Raw genomic sequence first — 20110 nt, 5'->3', positions numbered from 1 at the left:
ATAATCTTAGACTTCTTAGCCAGAACCGACACCCTGAAAATCGTTTGGGCAGTCAACATTTAGCACATGACTAATAGCCCTGCATTCAAGGCCTCTCTTGAAACTCTGGTGTCAGTGTTATGTTTTATTGCATCATGTTTTAACGAAAGCCCATTGCCATAGCTCACTTCACCACCTAGTCAGCGTCATTATTTTAGCACCTATATATTCATCGCCACTTACAGTGACAGGTTTTAGGTCCTTTTACAGCCATGTCACATCTACCATGAGGAATTCATTGTGCACGCCATCCACAATACATCGTTAGCATTACCACTTGTCATGGTGCTCTTTGGCCAAACCTGGCCTTTGCGCCATAACACACCACACATCATCAACAAGTGGATTCTTTCTTGGCTTCTTTTCTCCACTGGAGATAAGATATTCATATATAAAGAATGAATATAGTTTCTTATAAACAAGTTTGAACCTGTTTGGTACAACTGGCATCAACTGTATATTAAAGTGCTGAACCAAATTGATACACGATGCTATTTCATAAATTTTCACAATTCATAAAACGGTTAGTTCTGTGATTTGTCCTGGACCGGGACAAATTTTTCTTCAACTACGAGACTTTTCTTTTGTGGAACCCGTATGGGTTTCCTTTGTAGCAATTGCTAAGAATGGGTGGATGTCTCTGATATTTCCTTAATTAATTGCCTGAATTATAAGGGCAGAATAACAGCTCAGAAAAAAAGAAAAGGAATGGGGGAGGCAGCTGTCGAAAGCTTATTCTTTAGCTTGAAATAAAAGAAACAGCTAACTTCTCAATAGACCATCTATTGGTACATCTTTGCTTCCAGTGTAACATGACACTATATTTAGCAACTCATTTCACTCCCTTCCTATTTTAGTATTTGACCCGCCATGAAGGCTTAGTGGCTATGGAGTAGCGCTGATAAGTAAGAGGTTGCAGCTTCGATTACTTGCCAAGGTGGCCACATATCATCATCATCATCAGCCTGGTTACGCCCACTGCAGGGCAAAGGCCTCTCCCTTACTTCTCCAACAACCCCGGTCATGTACTAATTGTGGCCATGCCGTCCCTGCAAACTTTTTAATCTCATCCGCCCACCTAACTCTCTGCCGCCCCCTGCTACGCTTCCCTTCCCTTGGAATCCAGTCCGTAACCCTTAACAACCATTGGTTATCTTCCCTCCTCATTACATGTCTTGCCCATGCCCCATTTCTTTTTCTTGATTTCAACTAAGATGTCATTAACTTGCGTTTGTTCCCTCACCCAATCTGCTCTTTTCGTATCCCTTAACGTTACACCTATCATTCTTCTTTCCATAGCTCGTTGCGTCGTCCTCAATTTGAGTAGAACCCTTTTCGTAAGCCTCCAGGTTTCTGCCCCGTAGGTGAGTACTGGTAAGACACAGCTATTATATAATTTTCTCTTGAGGGATAATGGCAACCTGCTGTTCATGATCTGAGAATGCCTGCCAAACGCACCCCAGCCCATTCTTATTCTTCTGATTATTTCCGTCTCATGATCCGGATCCGCCGTCACTACCTGCCCTAAGTAGATGTATTCCCTTATGACTTCCAGTGCCTCGCTGCCTATTGTAAATTGCTGTTCTCTTCCGAGGCTGTTAAACATTACTTTAGTTTTCTGCAGATTAATTTTTAGACCAACTCTTCTGCTTTGCCTCTCCAGGTCAGTGAGCATGCATTGCAATTGGTCCCCTGAGTTACTAAGCAAGGCAATATCATCAGCGAATCGCAAGTTACTAAGGTATTCTCCATTAACTTTTATCCCCAATTCTTCCCAATCCAGGTCTCTGAATACCTCCTGTAAACACGCTGTGAATAGCATTGGAGAAATCGTACCATCTCCCTGCCTGACGCCTTTCTTTATTGGGATTTTGTTGCTTGCTTTATGGAGGACTACGGTGGCTGTGGAGCCGCTATAGATATCTTTCAGTATTTTTACATACGGCTCGTCTACACCCTGATTCTGTAATGCCTCCATGACTGCTGAGGTTTCCACAGAATCAAACGCTTTCTCGTAATCAATGAAAGCTATATATAAGGGTTGGTTATATTCCACACATTTCTCTATCACCTGATTGATAGTGTGAATATGGTCTATGGTTGAGTAGCCTTTACGGAATCCTGCCTGGTCCTTTGCTTGACAGAAATCTAAGGTGCTCCTGATTCTATTTGCGATTACCTTAGTAAATAGTTTGTAGGCAACGGACAGTAAGCTGATCGGCCTATAATTTTTCAAGTCTTTGGCATCCCCTTTCTTATGGATTAGGATTATGTTAGCGTTCTTCCAAGATTCCGGTACGCTCGATGTCATGAGGCATTGCGTATACAGGGTGGCCAGCTTCTCTAGAACAATCTGTCCACAATCCTTCAACAAATCTGCTGTTACCTGATCCTCCCCAGCTGTCTTTCCCCTTTGCATATCTCCCAAGGCTTTCTTTACTTCTTCCGGCGTTACCTTTGGGGTATCGAATTCCTCTAGACTATTTTCTCTTCCATTATCATCGTGGGTGCCACTGGTACTGTATAAATCTCTATAGAACTCCTCAGCCACTTGAACTATCTCATCCATATTAGTAATGATATTGCCGGCTTTGTCTCTTAGCGCATACATCTGATTCTTGCCAATTCCTAGTTTCTTCTTCACTGTTTTTAGGCTTTCTCCGTTCCTGAGAGCTTGTTCAATTCTATCCATATTATACTTCCTTATGTCAGCTGTCTTAAGCTTGTTGATTAACTTCGGAAGTTCTGCCAGTTCTATTCTAGCTGTAGGATTAGAGGCTTTCATACATTGGCGTTTCTTGATCAGATCTTTCGTCTCCTGCGATAGTTTGCTGGTATCCTGCCTAACGGAGTTACCACCGACTTCCATTGCACACTCCTTAATGATGCCCACAAGATTGTCGTTCATTGCTTCAACACTAAGGTCCTCTTCCTGAGTTAAGGCCGAATACCTGTTCTGTAGCTTCATCTGGAATTCCTCTATTTTCCCTCTTACCGCTAACTCATTAATCGGCTTCTTATGTACCAGTTTCTTCCGTTCCCTCCTCAGGTCTAGGTTAATTCGAGTTCTTACCATCCTGTGGTCACTGCAGCGCACCTTGCCGAGCACATCCACATCTTGTATGATGCCAGGGTTAGCGCAGAGTATGAAGTCTATTTCATTTCTAGTCTCGCCGTTCGGGCTCCTCCACGTCCACTTTCGTCTATCCCGCTTGCGGAAGAAGGTATTCATTATCCTCATATTATTCTGCTCCGCAAACTCTACTAATAACTCTCCCCTGCTATTCCTAGTGCCTATGCCATATTCCCCCACTGCCTTGTCTCCAGCCTGCTTCTTGCCTACCTTGGCATTAAAGTTGCCCATTAGTATAGTGTATTTAGTTTTCACTCTACCCATCGCCGATTCCACGTCTTCATAGAAGCTTTCGACTTCCTGGTCATCATGACTAGATGTAGGGGCGTAGACCTGTACAATCTTCATTTTGTACCTCTTATTAAGTTTCACAACAAGACCTGCCACCCTCTCGTTAATGCTATAGAATTCCTGTATGTTACCAGCTATATTCTTATTAATCAGGAATCCGACGCCTAGTTCTCTTCTCTCCGCTAAGCCCCGGTAGCACAGGACGTGCCCGCTTTTTAGCACTGTATATGCTTCTTTTGGTCTCTTAACTTCACTGAGCCCTATTATATCCCAGTTACTGCCCTCTAATTCCTCCTATAGCACTGCTAGACTCGCCTCACTAGATAACGTTCTAGCGTTAAACGTTGCCAGGTTCATATTCCAATGGCGGCCTGTCCAGAGCCAGTGCTTCTTAGCACCCTCTGCTGCGTCGCAGGTCTGACCGCCGCCGTGGTCAGTTGCTTCGCAGCCACATTTCAATGGGGCTGAAATGCAAGAAAGCTTGTGTACCGTGCATTGGGTGAACATTAGGGAAACCCAGGTGGCCAAAATAATTTGGAGGCCCTCACTACGGTGTGCCTCATAATCATATCATGGTTATAGCATGTAAAATGTCAGAATTTAATGTTATTATATATTTTCCCATGGAAAAAGATAGTGTAAACAGGCATTAAGGATTAAGTTTTCTATTGCCTGAAGGACTTGTAACTAGGCTGCTTGCACAGCCTTGGCGCTCCAAGTATCTAGAATAATTAGGTTCCGAATACTCACTAGCCCTTTGACTGCCAGCAGTTCGACAGTTGACCTGTCGAAATGATTGACCTGGACATTAAAGCACCCTTCACTGAACCCCATCCAATAGTTTGGTTATACACTCTATGTAAAACGCAGTCTAGGTTGAGTTTTACCACAGTCATTTTTCAAATTGGTTCAACACTAGAGGAGGTGGAAGAAATATAATGTTGCATTGCCATGGTGCCAGGAGGTGAGCTTCTATGCCTTCTTCCCTGCCTTGTCCCGCATCAGACATGAGAGACTGCACTATGAGTCTCGCTTCCTTTTTTTTTTCTTTTTTGCTGCGTGTGCACTTCCAGTGGTGGTTTTGCACATTCTGCATTGAATGATTTGTTGATGTCATGTTCCATAATTGGTGTTGTGCAGAACCATTTATGCGGGTGACCTTGATTCTCTAGTGGGAAGTGGAGCTCCCTCGATGGAAAAGGTGCACAGGCTTCCATTCAAAATTTCAGCTGTTCTCGTGTTGCGCTGTGGTTTGATACTTGACCGATGCTATCAGCAACTAGTGATCTATGCATTGCACTTGTCTGTTTGCAATACCTAAAATCGGTGAGGATACCTAAAATCAGTGAGGTATCCTTTAAAAGGGAAATAGTGCAAGAAATTAATTTCCAGCTAGAATATGCTGTTATAAGCATTTTATTTGGAGTTCTGTCACTGTTTGAGATTGTGATAGTACTAAAATCAGTGCTTTAATAATCTAGTCATTCACTAATAGGCTGGCCTCATCGGTGCAACCTCGGTGGGAATGACTGTATATTTAATGTTTATGAAGTGGGAAATGAGGCTAGCACATTGTGTCGGCCATCATTAGGGAAGTGAATATCCAAATACTTGAGTCTAGCACTTGAGTTTAACTTTTTCTTTTTGCGCATTCATATTTCTTGATTCCAGGTCCTTTCATGCTTAAAAATTGAATACATTGAGGTAAGGTGAAAATGGTAAAGGTGATGTAGTGGGAAGCAAGCAGATTGCAGCACATTAGCGAAGGAGTACAAAGAAGGGTGTAAGTATTTGTCTGCTTGTGCACTGTAGATTTCATTGACATAGACAATGAACTAACCCATCTTTTTTATGTTGGGTAGCAAACTATGTCCTCTATAAGTGATATGTGCTGTTCCACCTATTGAGCTTTTGTGGTAGCTGACCTTTCCTTTTCCATTATGGCTATTCTTACTTGTGATTTTGCCCTGGTATGTCTTGGCAGTCCCACTGCTCATTCTGATCACTTCATTGAAAGTCCTTTATTAAAGAAGGAGGCACATGTCATCTGTGGGCTTACTAAGGGCATTGCCGGTGTACGCTTAGTTCACTGAATCCTTTAATCTTGTCTTGGTCTGCTGTCAAGTGATGAGTTGTGCTGAGGCTGTACCTGGTCAGGAGAGCAATTGATCAGTCCCACTAAATTGCCCTGAGCAGGCCACTCTGGCTCCTATATTTTGTAAGTAAAAGCTGTGTGTTGTAGGCAATGCTTTGTGGTAGTTCATGCTTTGTATTTGTAATGCTTGTACGGCCATTCTCCCGGTTTTAAAATCTGTACTTTGCCACTGTGGCAGTGGAGCTCTCCGCATGTCACCATAACTGTCGTAATGTTGGATCATCGCCATTTCATTACAGAGTACGACATATAAACTAAATTTGTGTGAATTATTGATGAAGAGCTCTTTGGAGTGCAAAAGGGGAGACTTTTCGAAAAGAGGGACTGGTGGGGTAAGCTGCTTGAGGTGGGGTTGACTTGGGGTACATAAGGGCATACACATAATGCATGGTGGCTATTGAGGACACCGTGTCACTTCAGTCATCTGGACACCAGGGCATACTGGTACGTCCCGGGGACAATGTGGCGACAAACGCCGTTGCTGCTTCTGCAGACGGGATGACCAGTCTGTACCATCTGATCAAGACATTGGTGTTCAAGGCTGAAGGCATCACCAGCAACTCTGAAGTCCTTTCTGAAACATTTTTCTTGTGTATTGATAGTCATGTACATTTTGTTAAAATTGCATTTGATATTTTAATGTCTAGTGTTCACTGCAGTGGATTTTTCTGTTGGCATGCTTTGACTGGTAGTTTAGGACTGGACTTTTTTTTTGCATGTTGTAATCTTTATGAGAAGCAGCATGTGCATTGAACGTGCTCATTTTATGTGCACTCGTCAAGGTTATATTTGCAAAAGTCATGCTGTAGGGGAAAATACTCCATTGAGGGAACAACAAAAATGTCATTCACTTTATTTTTGTTTTTGAGCTGATATTACTTGTAGCTCTTTCTTCGAAACTTGAGGAAGTTTGTTGATGTTCTTTTTTTTTTTTTACCTGTCTTCTATTAGCAAGTGTAAAGAACAGCTGTACTTCATTGCAGCTCTCATCTTGCCTATCTACAACTTTGCTCCAGTTTTCTTTGGTGCTGTTGGCTACATTATTATTGCTTAATGTTCTCTTTTATGTGGGTGCAGTGCCAAGTATGAAGCGATCCCGTTCAGAAGCAGGGACTGGTGGAGGCAGTGGGAGAACCAGTCCATCACTGGGGCTAACACCAGGCTCGGGAGCTCCGATGATGCTGTATTCTTGGGGTCTAGGGCCCAATGGAGAGCTGGGCCTCACACAAGGAAAAGGTGAAGAAAAACCGATGACCATGGTTAGATGGCAGCCCACTTGCAAATGAAAATACCTCATGCCTTTTGGTGCCTGCAGTGGCTTGTACAAGTTTCTTTTTTTTTCTTTGTGCAGAGTTTACTAAACAAAAGTTTACTGTATGGAACAAATTGCAGTGGGAGAGAAGAAAGTGAATAATGTAGGGCTCTAACTGTGTAGTTACTCATCAAGTAACCAAAACTAGACAACCATGTACTTTTAGCCTTTAAGAAAATGTTTTGCAAATATTGCTGTTTAAATCTTACAAAATGGTGGTTGCATTTTGTCGTGGCCTTCTGAATGATTGTTGGGCCTGCAGATGGGGTGGATACTGAGACGCCAGTGAGCCAGCCGGAGCGCGTGAGGCGTTTTGGCACACGGGCAGTGCGAGAAGTTGCTTGTGGCCACAAGCACACCCTTGTTTTGCTAGCAAGTGGATCTGTCTACAGCTGTGGTGCCAATGACTTCGGCCAACTAGGACAGGATCGCTCTATGCGCAAGCTGGGTAAGGAAACCAGAGGGATTTTTTTTTAAAAGCAAGCAAAAGTAGCAGGAGTTTTGCATAATTATTGGTACTTGGGCATTTCATAACTTATTCCATTTATGTTTTAGTATCACTTGTAGATAAAAAATCTAGGCTATATTGTATGTGACCCTTTCACTTTAGTTCATTTTCAGCATATACCAGGTGTTTCTATGAAGACTTCAAGCAATATTTAAAAATAGCAATTTTGAAATAAAAGGGCGATTCCTTTGGAGACATACTGTCAGTGGTGGTACCACTACCACGGGGTGATATGTGATATGGGGTAATTATTCACCAATTAACAAAAGTCCAATAATTAACTTTAAAACTTTTTTTTTCCTTGGGCTCATCTTATGGAAAATTTAAAGGGACCTCTCTGTACAAGCTATATCAACTTTTTGATATGGAAAAATGTGATTACCCGCAGAACTGTGACACGCCGAATTTCGGCTATCAGACAGTGCCAAACCAAAACTGGGAGGCTGCAGCGAGTGCAGTGCCACTTCTCAAGGTGACATTCTGCTTACGTCGCCATGAGAGGTGCAGCTTGTTTTTGTAGAAACACCCTGTATAAATGTTGGCCCCCTTAGCAAAAGAGCTGTGGCAGTTGCTGCATACTGTAACTAAGGAACTTTAAGCTGGAAGCACATGAGTTGACAGGAATTGTAAGAGCTTCGCCATGTTACTAACTCCAAACTCTCCATGTTACATACAGCTCAGCTTTCAGCTATGTAGAGATTATGGGAAGAGTTGAATTGTATTTAAAGAATGAAAATCCTAATTTTCATTGGCCATTAGTATGAAATGTTATGCTGATTTTATAGATCACATTATGCAGTCGTAGCTGTGGAGTGACCTATCATTGAATTTGACAGCAAAACACTGCCACACGCATGAACCTCCCCCCTTCTCCACTCTGATCAGAAACCTTTTCTTCACTTATATATATATATATATATATATATATATATATATATATATATATATATATATATATATATATATATATATATATATATATTTATTTATTTATTTATTTCAATGCCCAAAGGTGTTACGGAAGGGAGTGGTGAAAACAAAAAGCACATGTCATAAGCAGTTAGTACATACAGTAATCTTCAGTGGCAGATTTAAATGCAGAGGCATTGAGAATGGTGAAGATAGACGTTGGCAGGTAATTCCATTTCTTGGCTGTCTTTGTGATGAGTGAATCAGAATATAAATTAGTGCGACAAAAAGGGACGTCAACATTATGGCGGTGGTTAGTACGACATGACAAATACATTGGCTCACTGAGAAATTCATTTTTCAGGCGTGCATTATGAAAAGTCTTCTGGAACATTGATAAAAAGGACATGTTCGTATGCAAAGAGAGGTTGGGAAGCTGCAAAATGAGTTTCAGCGATGATAAACCAGAAAAGCGGGAATAATTTGACAAAATGAAACGCGTACTATGGTTTTGCACCGATTCTAGTTTATTATAAAAAATTCTTAACTATGATCCCACAAACATGGGCATATTCAAGCTTACACCTTACAAGTGTTCTATATAATTTTAATCTGAGAGATGACAATGCCCTTGGAAAGCTGCGGCGTAAATAACCTAACGTGTGATTAGCATTATTAATAACATAGTTAACATGGTTTTGCCAAGAAGGTTAGCAGCAATATGAACTCAATACTTATAAGTGTTTACTTCGTCTAACACAGAACCATCAATATTAAAAAGAGCAGGGTTACACATGGTTCACTTTCTAAAAATTCTCATTACTTTACCTTTTTTAGCATTCAAATGTATTTGCCATGCGTTGCGCCAGTGTGTGATAGTGTTAAGGTCAGACTGAAGTGCTGTATGATCAGCATCAGAAGATATTATGCAATAAATTACGCAGTCATAGCATATAGCCTAATAGATGAACTAATATAATTTAAGAATAGAATAGGGCTGCGGACAGGATCCTGCAGTACACTCGGAAGTAACTGAACATAAAGGGAATCTAAATTGTTAGCTGTAACAAATTGCATTCTGTTAAAAAAAACTTTTCAATCCATGCAATAATATTGTGATCAATGTTTGATTTGCTTAATTTAAAACAGTACTGGGGGAGGCTGAAGACCAGATGCTTTCTGAAAATCGAGGAATATGCAATTGATGAAACACCCGTTGTCAAGAGCAGCGAAAAGTTCATTAGTAAAACAAATCAGTTGCATTTCACGTGAATCTGATATACAAAACCCATGCTGTTTAGCCATAAAAAAATGCATTGGACCCGAGGAACTTGGCTAAACTTGAGGAGTATGGACGCTAGTTGGTGATATAGGTTTCTAGTTAAGAGAGGAATGAGCACCACCAGATTTGAACAACACTACCACCTTTCCCACCTTCCAGTCGCTGTGTAGCTGGCTAGAAGCGATGGTCTGTGAACAAAGTTCTGTTAATACTGTCATGAACAGTGGCGAAGACAAAGACGTTGTAGTGGAGCTGGGTCAGTCTCATCTGGCGGACTGAAAGACCTGCTAAAACCTGTTTGCCCTGTGCAGTCGTGACTAGCCAAGGGCTAGCCATTTACTTGTTTTGAGTAAATACTCCCCGTAACACGTTTTTGGTGGAGGTTGTGGGCTCTATTCCTCCCAGCCCTGGATCTTCAAAGCGGACGCCATGTTTCTCCCGCCTCCATGGCCGAAAACAGTACGCCGTCATTGCAGCCCGCGCCCACAGCTCTGGTGACCATGGTCCTTTCGCATCCCCTCGACCCCGGCACATCTTGCGGTTTGGATAACAATGATATCGACGATAAGCTCCTATTGCATGAGCACGTCAGCGAGCACCACAGGTGGGATGAGACGCTAATGCTCACCAACATCATTTTCTACCTACGGGGCACAGCTCGCGTGGGGTGTAACACACACGAAGAACTGACGAGTTGGTATGTATGCAAGGAGAACATGTGCGAATTGTTTGGCCAATTGGTTGTACGACAAATGACAGTCCGGCACGAACTCGTGGCCAGAGCTCAGACATCAACGGAATTGTATGTGGCATATATCCAAGACGTGCTAGCCTTGTGTCGCACCATCGACAAAGACATGCCAGAGGCGGACGAGGTTGGCCATGTGTTGAAAGGCATAGCTCATGTCTTCAACATACTCATGTGTAAGCACTGCAGCATGGTTGACTCCATCATAACAGAATGCCGCCGGTTTGAACAAGCAAAAAGCAGGTGCATTACTCACTGCTTTACCAGACTCCCGAACACGGCTGCGACATCCTCATGCGAAGATCCCGTCACGCCTCCTCTGTTATCGATGCCTAACAACATAACCAGGATTGTTCGCCAGGAGCTTGAAGCCATCGCTCCAGCCACTTATCAGGCACCTGCTCATGACCATTTGGCGACAATATCCCTCATTCAAGCCGTCGTCCGTCAAGAGGTTGCAAATATGGGCATTCCACAAGCCACCTGTCACGCACTTCACCCCATGTGTGCTTCTGGTCCTCACACTGAACACTACACCGCCCCAATTGTTGCTACTGCTGCTTACGCTCCCTGGTTCACACCCTGTTACAGAAACCCATCTGAGTGGAGGATGCCAGACGATCGACCAGTCTGTATTTCTGGCTGTTGAGCCGGCCACATTTCACGCTACTGCCGCAATCGTCAGTATTACCGACCAAGCTTTTTCGGTGACCGCTGCTAAGATCGTGGCCCATCTTCTAGCACATCTCTTCTCAACGAGCACCTTCCGGCCCGTGAACATCACTATTTTTGTCTTCGCCACTGTTTGTGACAATGGAAATATAGATTTCAGTGTTCTTCAAAAATTTTGATTTAATACCATCCCTTCTGCATGGGGAAGACAATTTGAAGTTCTTAAGGAACTGCAAGGAAGCAAAAGAATCTGAGGAGAGGATCTATTGGTGCTTAATTCCTTTAGGATAGTTAGGGAGAATAATATTTAACACATGAAAAAAATCACATGGCAAACATTTCATTTATTACAGAACAACATTGTGAATATGGAACAGGAACAGATTTAGTGCAGAGCAAGTGAATACTGACAACAATATTTTTGAAACTACAGAAGCTTATTCTGCCTATGATAAAATTGAATGCTAAGTGTACAGGCAAACTGGTTTTTATTGAACCACAAAAAAGCTGTCCGAGTTCTGATGTCAAGGTATTTAAAACTTTATTTTTGAAATAAACTTACCTTTAGGAGATACTCTAATTGGCTTTTAGGTGTACGGTCCAACATTATGAAATCTGTGCTCAGCGACCAGTACAAACGAAGGTCTGCTCATCACGCTAGCTGTTGGATAGTTGAAGTACATTTTTTCTTCAAGGGCCCATTGTCCTGGCACATCATAGCTGCCCTGCTGGATATCCAGCCACTGTGCATGCAATTGTGGAACTAGAAGCTCTTGTTTTTGTTTTCTTTCCTTCATCGCACTCTGCGACATCGCACTCTATTATTTCGCTTATGAAATGTTCTACTTCAACATTTTCCTGTGACGTTTCATTCTGTGAGTATAGTAGTACGTTAATGAACTCTATATGGTCAGAAATAATGCAAACTCCTCCAGTGCAGCATCTCTCATAGCCTCTGTGTTTACACAGGATGTCACGCCCTAAAATCGGTTAATTTGTTTCAATTTGTTTCATTTCTATTCTGTTTTAGAACTTATTGGTCTGAGACGTTTATCTTGAGATCCTGATCGTTGAATTAGCATAAGGATTGTTCAAATAGCGAAAGGTTTGGGCTACTACTATGTGCTACATGTACAATTAAAAGGACCTGCCGTGGTTGCGTAGTGGCTTTGATGTTGTGTTGCTAAGCACAAGGTCGCGGGATCAAATCCTGGCCATGGCGACTGTATTTCGATGGGGGTGAAATGTAAAAACACTCAAGTACTTAGATTTAGGTGCAATTAAAGAGCCCCAGGTGGTCAAAATTAATCCGGACTCCCCCACTATGGCATGCCTCATAATCAGATTGTGATTTTAGCACTTAAAACCCCTTGATTTTTAACCATTAAAAGGAGCTTGGTACAAAAAAAAAAAGTTTGAAGTACTCATATGGATTTCTTAGCTGTCTGTACACTGACATTCCCTTACTCTATCTATGCCATGACGCAAATTGTCCTCTTTTTCTAGATCTTTCTTTTCTAGCAATTCCATCAGTCGTAGAGCACTTCTTGAATTTATGTTCAGACATGCCTCTACATCTGTGTCTTGTGCAGAACAAGTGGCTGCCCTTGCAGCACATGAGATCCGAGCAGTAGCCTGTGGGGAAGCACACTCACTGGCCCTTAGTGATGCTGGTCAAGTGTTTTCTTGGGGCTGCAACCGCAATGGTCAGCTGGGCTGTGGAACTGAGGAGGAGAGTCGTTTGCGGCCTAAAGTGATCAAGAAGTTGGCCACCTTGCACATTGTGCAGATTGCATGTGGTGCAGTGCACTGCCTTGCCTTGGCTAACAATGGGGAGCTGTTCAGCTGGGGTGGAAATACTTCTGGCCAACTTGGCCTTGGCAGGGACTCGACAGGAAACGAGCGAATGCCACGTCGAGTGACCCACCTGGTAGGTGTGCCTCTTGCCCAAGTGGCCTGTGGCGCCACGCACAGTGTTGGCCTGACACCGTCAGGTACAGTCTTTGTCTGGGGACGCAACAGGTGAGTCCTTCAATGGTGATAGTTGTTACACAGATAACAAACAGGTCATGTAAAACATTCCTTCAATTGGTTGGTCCGTCACCATAAATTTTTTGTGGAAAAAGTAATGCATTCGGCTCAGGGTGGGATTTGAACTTGTGGCCCTTCATTTGTGAGTTAGGTGTTCGAACCACGGCACCATGGCAGTAATGCAGTTGAGCCACATGTAGTGAAGCACTTTGATGATAACCTTTGCAAGTACTTTGGGGAGTATTAGAGCCTGTAATTGCAAGTAATGGAATGCCATTGAAAAGCAGTTTCAATGAGATGTGTCACTTTGCCCACTTCTTGCATTCTTTGTGGAGGAATAGAGCTTGGCATTGCAATAACTGGAACACTATGCACTGTGAAACATTGAAAAGGCAGATTTCTTTGCATATGCAGCCAGACTTCTTTTGCATTTCACCTCGAACACTTGTCAAAGGGAGTTTCAGTGAATTAGCAATTTCTGCACCCTATAATAAATGACAACAGCCTAAAAGTCCGGTGCTTGGGTCAGGTTCTTGTCAGGTGCTTGTGTAATTGCATTTATCACAAACGCATTTATTGTGAAGCATGTGTGTAAGGGCATTCTGAGGAAGTGTGAATACCCCTTATCTATCACCATTACATCTGATTTACTTTCAAAAGTAAAGATCTTTTTCTGTCTCTTTTTGTGTGTGGGCTTTGCTTTCAGCTTTGCTCAGTCCTTGCCTGCTTGGGGTCACTTGAGGCTCACTGTGAAACCTCTTGTCGAGGGAGCCACTGGTTTGGCCCCTTCTGGCGCCATGTTGTTTTTCTCTTCCACTTGTATTTCTCTTTCACTCATTATTCCTACTAGCAAGAAAAAAAAAAGAAAGAGAAGTTCATTTCTCCCATTCTTTCTTGGGCTTGTTGGATTCACATGAATATTAGGCAAATGTTAGCATTGCCAGACAATATTGGCCATGTTGCATAAATACAGTCGAAGCTAGTTCAATGAGGTCGTATTTGGGGCTTAAAATTGGGCAGAAAATTTAATTAAATTGAGTTCTTTGTTGTTATAGCAGTAGAAATAGCAAGCCCTTGTAGTGTAAGCTTGCAGGGCTCCTCCCATAGAACTGAATGTATACGCACACTGCTTTGAATGCAGCTATGCGAAACAAAATACCAGGTATATTGCAGTTGTTGAAAAACCCTGCAAAGGAGCTAGGCAACAAGTGCACTTATGAGGGCGCAAGGACATAGGCGTGCGCATGGTGAAAATAATGAAATAATGAAGACATGCAGATTGAGTGACAAAGAGCTTCTGGGGTGCACTTAGAACAGTAACCAAGCACAAAGCATTGTACCCATGTATGGTGCACTTTCTCTTGTTACGTGTTAGGCTGCTGAGCACAACGTTGCGGGATCGAATCCCGGCCACGGCGGCTGCATTTTGATGGTGGCGAATTGTGAAAACACCTGTGTACTTAGATTTAGGTGCACGTTAAAAAACCCAGGTGGCCAAAATTTCCGGAGTCCCCCACTACGGCGTGCTTCATAATCAGAAAGTGGTTTTGGCACGTAAACCCCATAATTTAATTTTTTTTCTCTTGTTACTTCCCTCATCACTCCCTTGCCTGTAGTATGTGCTTATATTCACCATGAATGCTTCTTGTGCATGAGGACTTGCATTATATAAAATGGGTATCACCTTCACATTTAGCATCAGTGGTGCAAATAGGGAAGTGGTTGGACAGCAGACTGTTCTTATGGGTGTCTAAGTCACCACTGTCCTTTGCAGGGAGAATCCTGGTGTCTTCTAAATGTCTCATTTAGGATGTACTGATGTTTTGTTACACATGGGCTCGCACTAGGAAACTGATGCCTTTGTTTTAATTCAGACATTTGCATCTGTGGTGAGTTAAGTTATAAACAGCCTACTCTACAATTTGAAATGTTTTCATATAAGTCTATTAAGGTAGCAGGCTATGAGTGAGCACTTGTAATTAACGTGCATATAAATTCAGGTACTTATTATGTAGTTACAATGTTGAGACTCAGTTTGCGCAGCCATGTAATCTCAAGAAACTAAATTAAATCAGTCCTGCTGGCAGCAGACATCCATTGTTAATGTTACAGCAAAGTGCATTTAATCTTGAAGTGCATTGTTTTTAAGAAAGCAAGCCATGATACTCAACCACTGTGTGAGATTTTTTATTATTTATTAATGTTACTTTCACATTCACATAAAAATGTGCACTGCAGACTGGTGCACAGTGTACGCCAACCTTCTGATGAGCACACAACACTTGCGGCTTTGACTAATTTACAAAACGAAAGTGTTGTCGGCATGAAATGAACTTGGTTTGTCTGTAGAAGATGTGACTAGTTAATTGTGCCATAGTGGAAAGCAAGGTGTGATTATTGTTTAATATACTAAGCCAGAAACTATTGCAGCCTAGCTGCAGCAGACACCATGCATGGTTCCCACCTGACTGCTATAGAATGGAATCAGTTACTTTTTTGTTTTTTTTTTTAGCCTTGCTAGAAAGGGGTCAATATCTCGGAATGCAATCCATGAGCATAAATGCAACATTCCCAGTGCAGGCATTAACGTTGGTGCACTGCTGGAAAATGATCCTTGTCGTTCCTTCTCATGAAGGCCACCACAGTACATGGGCGCTTTGAAAAGGCTTTATTAAAGCAAAACTGCAGTGCAAAGTTACAACTGCTTTGCTAAATTAGAAATAATGCAAGGCCTTCTCTTGTAGCACCTCACTGTAATTGTAAAAACTTTATTAGGTAGCAGACCACTAAATTAGACTTCCTTAAATTGAGGTTCATCTGTAGTGCTGCTAAATTTGCAGTCAAAACATTTGGAAATGTGGAATAATTAAAGAGCTTCCAAGGAATGTATCACCACCAGAAAGGACTCTTTGTTAAATTTATGTGCAGAGTTCATCCTGAAGGTAACTTAAAAAGTTTGAACTCGAAAATAGCAGTAGCAGCTCCAGTAGCAGTAGTATTTACATCACTGAAGCTGCAGGGGTATCAAATGAGCTTAGATATAATAATATATGTTTATAACGATCAGGTTTTGCTTTTCGCCCGTCATTGTAGGTGGATTGCAAAGTTCATGAATGTGCATTCAGCACTTTGCAAATAATGGGCAGAATTGAGCCAGCAAAGATGTAGATCACATGGTGCAGTTGATTAACTAATTTCTAGGTGTAAGTAGAGTGCAGGACAATGCTGAGGATTCATAAGGTACCATATTATAGGTGCTTAGGCTGCAACCACTTGCTCCTCTGAGCATTGTATAAAACTTTGTGCACACCAACTCATTTAGTTGGTTTGGTTGGTGATATCTGAGGTGATAATTAAATTTTGATGCATCATTGTCAAAGCTGTGGTAAAATTCCAGCAGTGAAACCTAGGAAATATATGTTACAGGCTTTAAAGCCAAACATTGTACTCAACATGTTATGATCAGTGAGTTCTCACCTGCTGTGGTAGCGTAGAGGCTTAGATGTTGCACTGCTAACCCCAAGAGCGCGGGATCCAATCCTGGCCTCAGCAATATCATTTCGATAGGGATGCAATTAAAAAAATGCTCGTGTATTATGCGTTGGGTGCACATGAAAGAATCCCACGTGGTCAAAATTAATCCGGAGTCTTGCCACTACAGTGTGCCTCATAATGAAATTGTGATTGTGGCATGTAAAATCATAATATATATATATATATATATATATATCAATGAGTTCTCAAGCACTTTCTCAGTCAATGACTTCCGACACCATTTTGGCAGTGTATTTAGTTGTGTATTGCGTATTTCAAAGTTTCTTCACTAACATGCTACATATTTATGTCCATACTCACTATGTAGCAGTATATCACTAGTTGTAAATAACTCTACTGCTTTTTGTTTGGTGTAACCAATCGCCCAATGCTTCTTTTGGCTTGTGTTTTTACTGGGGCTTGTTGCATCTGTATATTGGAACTGGTCCTGCATATCAGTGCAGTCTCATGTATTATGTGCAGCCGTAAATTGCATCACTGCAGTAATTCAAAAGGATTTAAATTTAAAGCTTGCATAAATAATTTGATATAGCCAAAAGCTTTATAAATGGGGACGTTTCAGATTGACAGACTACCTTCCTCATAAAACCTATCCTGATGCTGCATTTTGTAAAAGTCAATTTCATTTTAAATCTTTTTCTTGCCATCTGGCCCACCTAGTGGCTGATCCAAGCAATAACACGGGCACAGTGCCATCCAAGCAATGGTGAAGGGCAAAAAGATTAAAGCTTAAATTGATTGTTGGAAAATGTGGCCCACATTCCATGATAATATTGGCAGAGCTTGTGGTTGATGCTGAGGTGGCTAGACACCATGCATGCTCTTCCAGATCCTGGTGCGTTGGTCATGGTATGCAAGTGCTGCATTTTCTTGGCATTTATAATGTTTTACATAGTCTGCATAAAAGTTATGGACACCTTGGGTTAGTTTCAGTGCAATCATTTGCTACAAGTACATACTTGCGAACTCTCCTAAAATTTTTGTAATGTGTACGAATTTGGGCTTGTCCTATGATTTTAAGAATTTTGCATCAGGGTTCACAAAAACTTATGTTTCCGAAAATGTTTCACTCGTTAGTCTCTGACCATACCCTTGAAAGTCTTCTGATGGTGAAAGGACACCAGAGGGTGATATTTAGAGCACGTTTGCTCAGACAAGTTTCTACAGCAGGCAAAATTGGCAGCAGAAAAATTGCTGAAAAAGTCGCTGTGATCAAAAACAGTGTCTTGCTTGTGACTTACTGCTGATCCAAGTTTGCGGCTGCTTGTGTGCTGTGTCTAAAGCTAAATAATTGACAATGAAGTTCGTATATGTGTGCCACAAAAGGTATGGCTCTGTGCGAACTTTAAAAAATAATGCCCGCCGTGGTGGCTTGGTGACTATGGCGTTGTGCTGCTTTGCACGAGGTTGCCTAGTCAAATCCCAGCCACGGCGGCTGCATTTTGATGGGAGTGAAATGCAAAAATGCCTGCGTACCATGCATTGGGTGCAACATGGTAAAACCCAGGTGGTCAAAATTAATTCGGAGTCCCCCACTACAGCATGCTTCATAATCGTATTGTGGTTCTGGCACATAACACATAACACGTGTTATTTGCCCCCTTCCCCGGTTGCTAATCATGCCCATGATTTTTTACTAATTTTAATGTTCTCAGGTTGGCAGGTATGCAAATATTAAAATTTGAAATTTCACTCCAAGTTTGCCAGGGGAACAGCAGTTGCTTCCGGGTGTCACTGCAGATAGGCATGCAGCATATTAGCGCTGGCACTGTTCGTTATTAGTGGGGGCACTGCAGAAATGAAATTTTTATACTTTTACAGGTGTTAATTTTTTATATTTGTTATGCTTATCTGCCATTCAGTTGCTTGAAAAGAATTGTTTTTTTGGATCTGTATTATGAACTTCAAACATTGTGGCCTGCTGTAGTAGTAATGAGATTTTATTACAGCTGTTATAATAAGCCCACTTTGGTAACTATAAAGTATGGCAGGTTGGGTCACAGTGGCAGTCTCGCTGCTCTGTGTGATAGCTTTCAGGGCAGATATTTTGCATATGCATTGCTCTCGTACCTTTATGCACTTTGCACCAGATTGGAACATAATATGATGAAAAAGAGGAGCAGGTATGGTGCATTCATAGTGGAAAGACACTACATGTGTTACTTCCTTGCATAACCAAAGTGACTTATGTCACACTGGACATTCTAATAAACGAGAAGAAAGGGGGTTAGCGGAGGGGCCCGATTTTTATTAGTCATATCATGAGAAGCCATCAAACATTGACACCAAGGACAACATAATGGTAATTACTTGTGCTGAATAAATGAAATAAAGAAACAATAAATTAGTGGAAATTAAAGTGGATGAAAAAACAACTTGCCGCAGGTGGGAGCCGAACCCACAACCTTCGCATTGTGGGTTCGGCTCTCACCTGCGGCAAGTTGTTTTTTCATCCACTTTAATTTCCACTAATTTATCGTTTCTTTATTTCATTTATTCAGCACAAGTAATTTCCCTTATGTTGTCCTTGGTGTCAGTGTTTGGCTTCTCATGATATGGACGTTTTAATGTAATTCGAATAGAATGGCATCAGCATCGGATGGCATTAGCATCGAATGATATTATTAGGTTGCTACATAACAATATTTAATGTCATTAGAATTGAATGACTTCCACAATCGAATGAGTTCGAGAAACTCATTCGGCTTCGCACTCAAAGTGAATGTATACTCTATCCCAGAGACAAGGCAAAATATGACACTGCACATTCGCAACTTCAGAAGCATTCATGTAAAGAGGTAATTAATATGGCATGGTTTAAAGCTTCTGTCATTTTAACTAGAGAAAAGCTGTACGGCAGGCTGTCACAAAGTGTTTTTACTCTCCACCTCAGTGGCGTCTGGCGGTCATTGCTTTACTAGTCATCCATAATGTAAGTGATTGGGCGCCTATATGCACGTGTTTCCAGCTTCTTGAATGGCATCTGCATCCGTTTGACGATCGAGCCTCTTCCTCTGATTAGTATGCTTTGCTTGCAATACAAAATACGCATCAACTAACTGCTTCACCTACTACAACTGAGCGTCGTCGTTCAGCGCTGCCATGCCAGTCATATAGCTTGTTTTCAGTTAACTGGCTATGACCAGAAACTCGCTAAGCCTTGTTTTAGCTTGTAGTGGCCAGACATTCTGGAATTAGAAGTTTTATATGCGTGTTATTTCAGTGAAGCGATGTCCCGTGTTTATATTAAAATAGATTTACTTTTCAGACATTCTACACATACAGTGATACCTCGTTAAACCGTAGTTGGCCGGAGCTCGGAAAAAGTACGTACTAAATGGTAGTACTGCTTAACCGAAATACCACGAGATCACCCACTTACCTGTTAAAAACGGAACTCGGAGAGAGTGCGATGAAAGGGGAAAAAACATGCAGTGTTTATTCACTTCGCACGACAAAAGTGTTATTTTCATTT

At 41.8% G+C, this 20110-nt stretch overlaps 1 protein-coding gene across 6 annotated transcripts in view; it reads left to right on the top strand.

Moving 5' to 3' along the window:
- The window catches only part of Herc4 (HECT and RLD domain containing E3 ubiquitin ligase 4), a 283320-nt gene that overhangs the window by 12776 nt on the left and 250434 nt on the right, over window positions 1–20110 (top strand). For all 6 annotated transcript variants that reach the window (XM_065439437.1, XM_065439436.1, XM_065439434.1 and 3 more), the window contains exons 3-5: window positions 6696–6854; window positions 7193–7378; window positions 12642–13071. In XM_065439437.1, coding sequence (XP_065295509.1) covers window positions 6704–6854; window positions 7193–7378; window positions 12642–13071 — 767 coding nt within the window. In that variant the 5' untranslated portion in view covers window positions 6696–6703. The remainder of the gene's footprint in view (window positions 1–6695; window positions 6855–7192; window positions 7379–12641; window positions 13072–20110) is intronic.

This window comes from Dermacentor albipictus, chromosome 1 (assembly GCF_038994185.2).
Source record: "Dermacentor albipictus isolate Rhodes 1998 colony chromosome 1, USDA_Dalb.pri_finalv2, whole genome shotgun sequence".
In the NCBI taxonomy this organism is placed as follows: domain Eukaryota; kingdom Metazoa; phylum Arthropoda; class Arachnida; order Ixodida; family Ixodidae; genus Dermacentor; species Dermacentor albipictus.
This window is presented reverse-complemented; position numbering and strand designations above follow the sequence as displayed.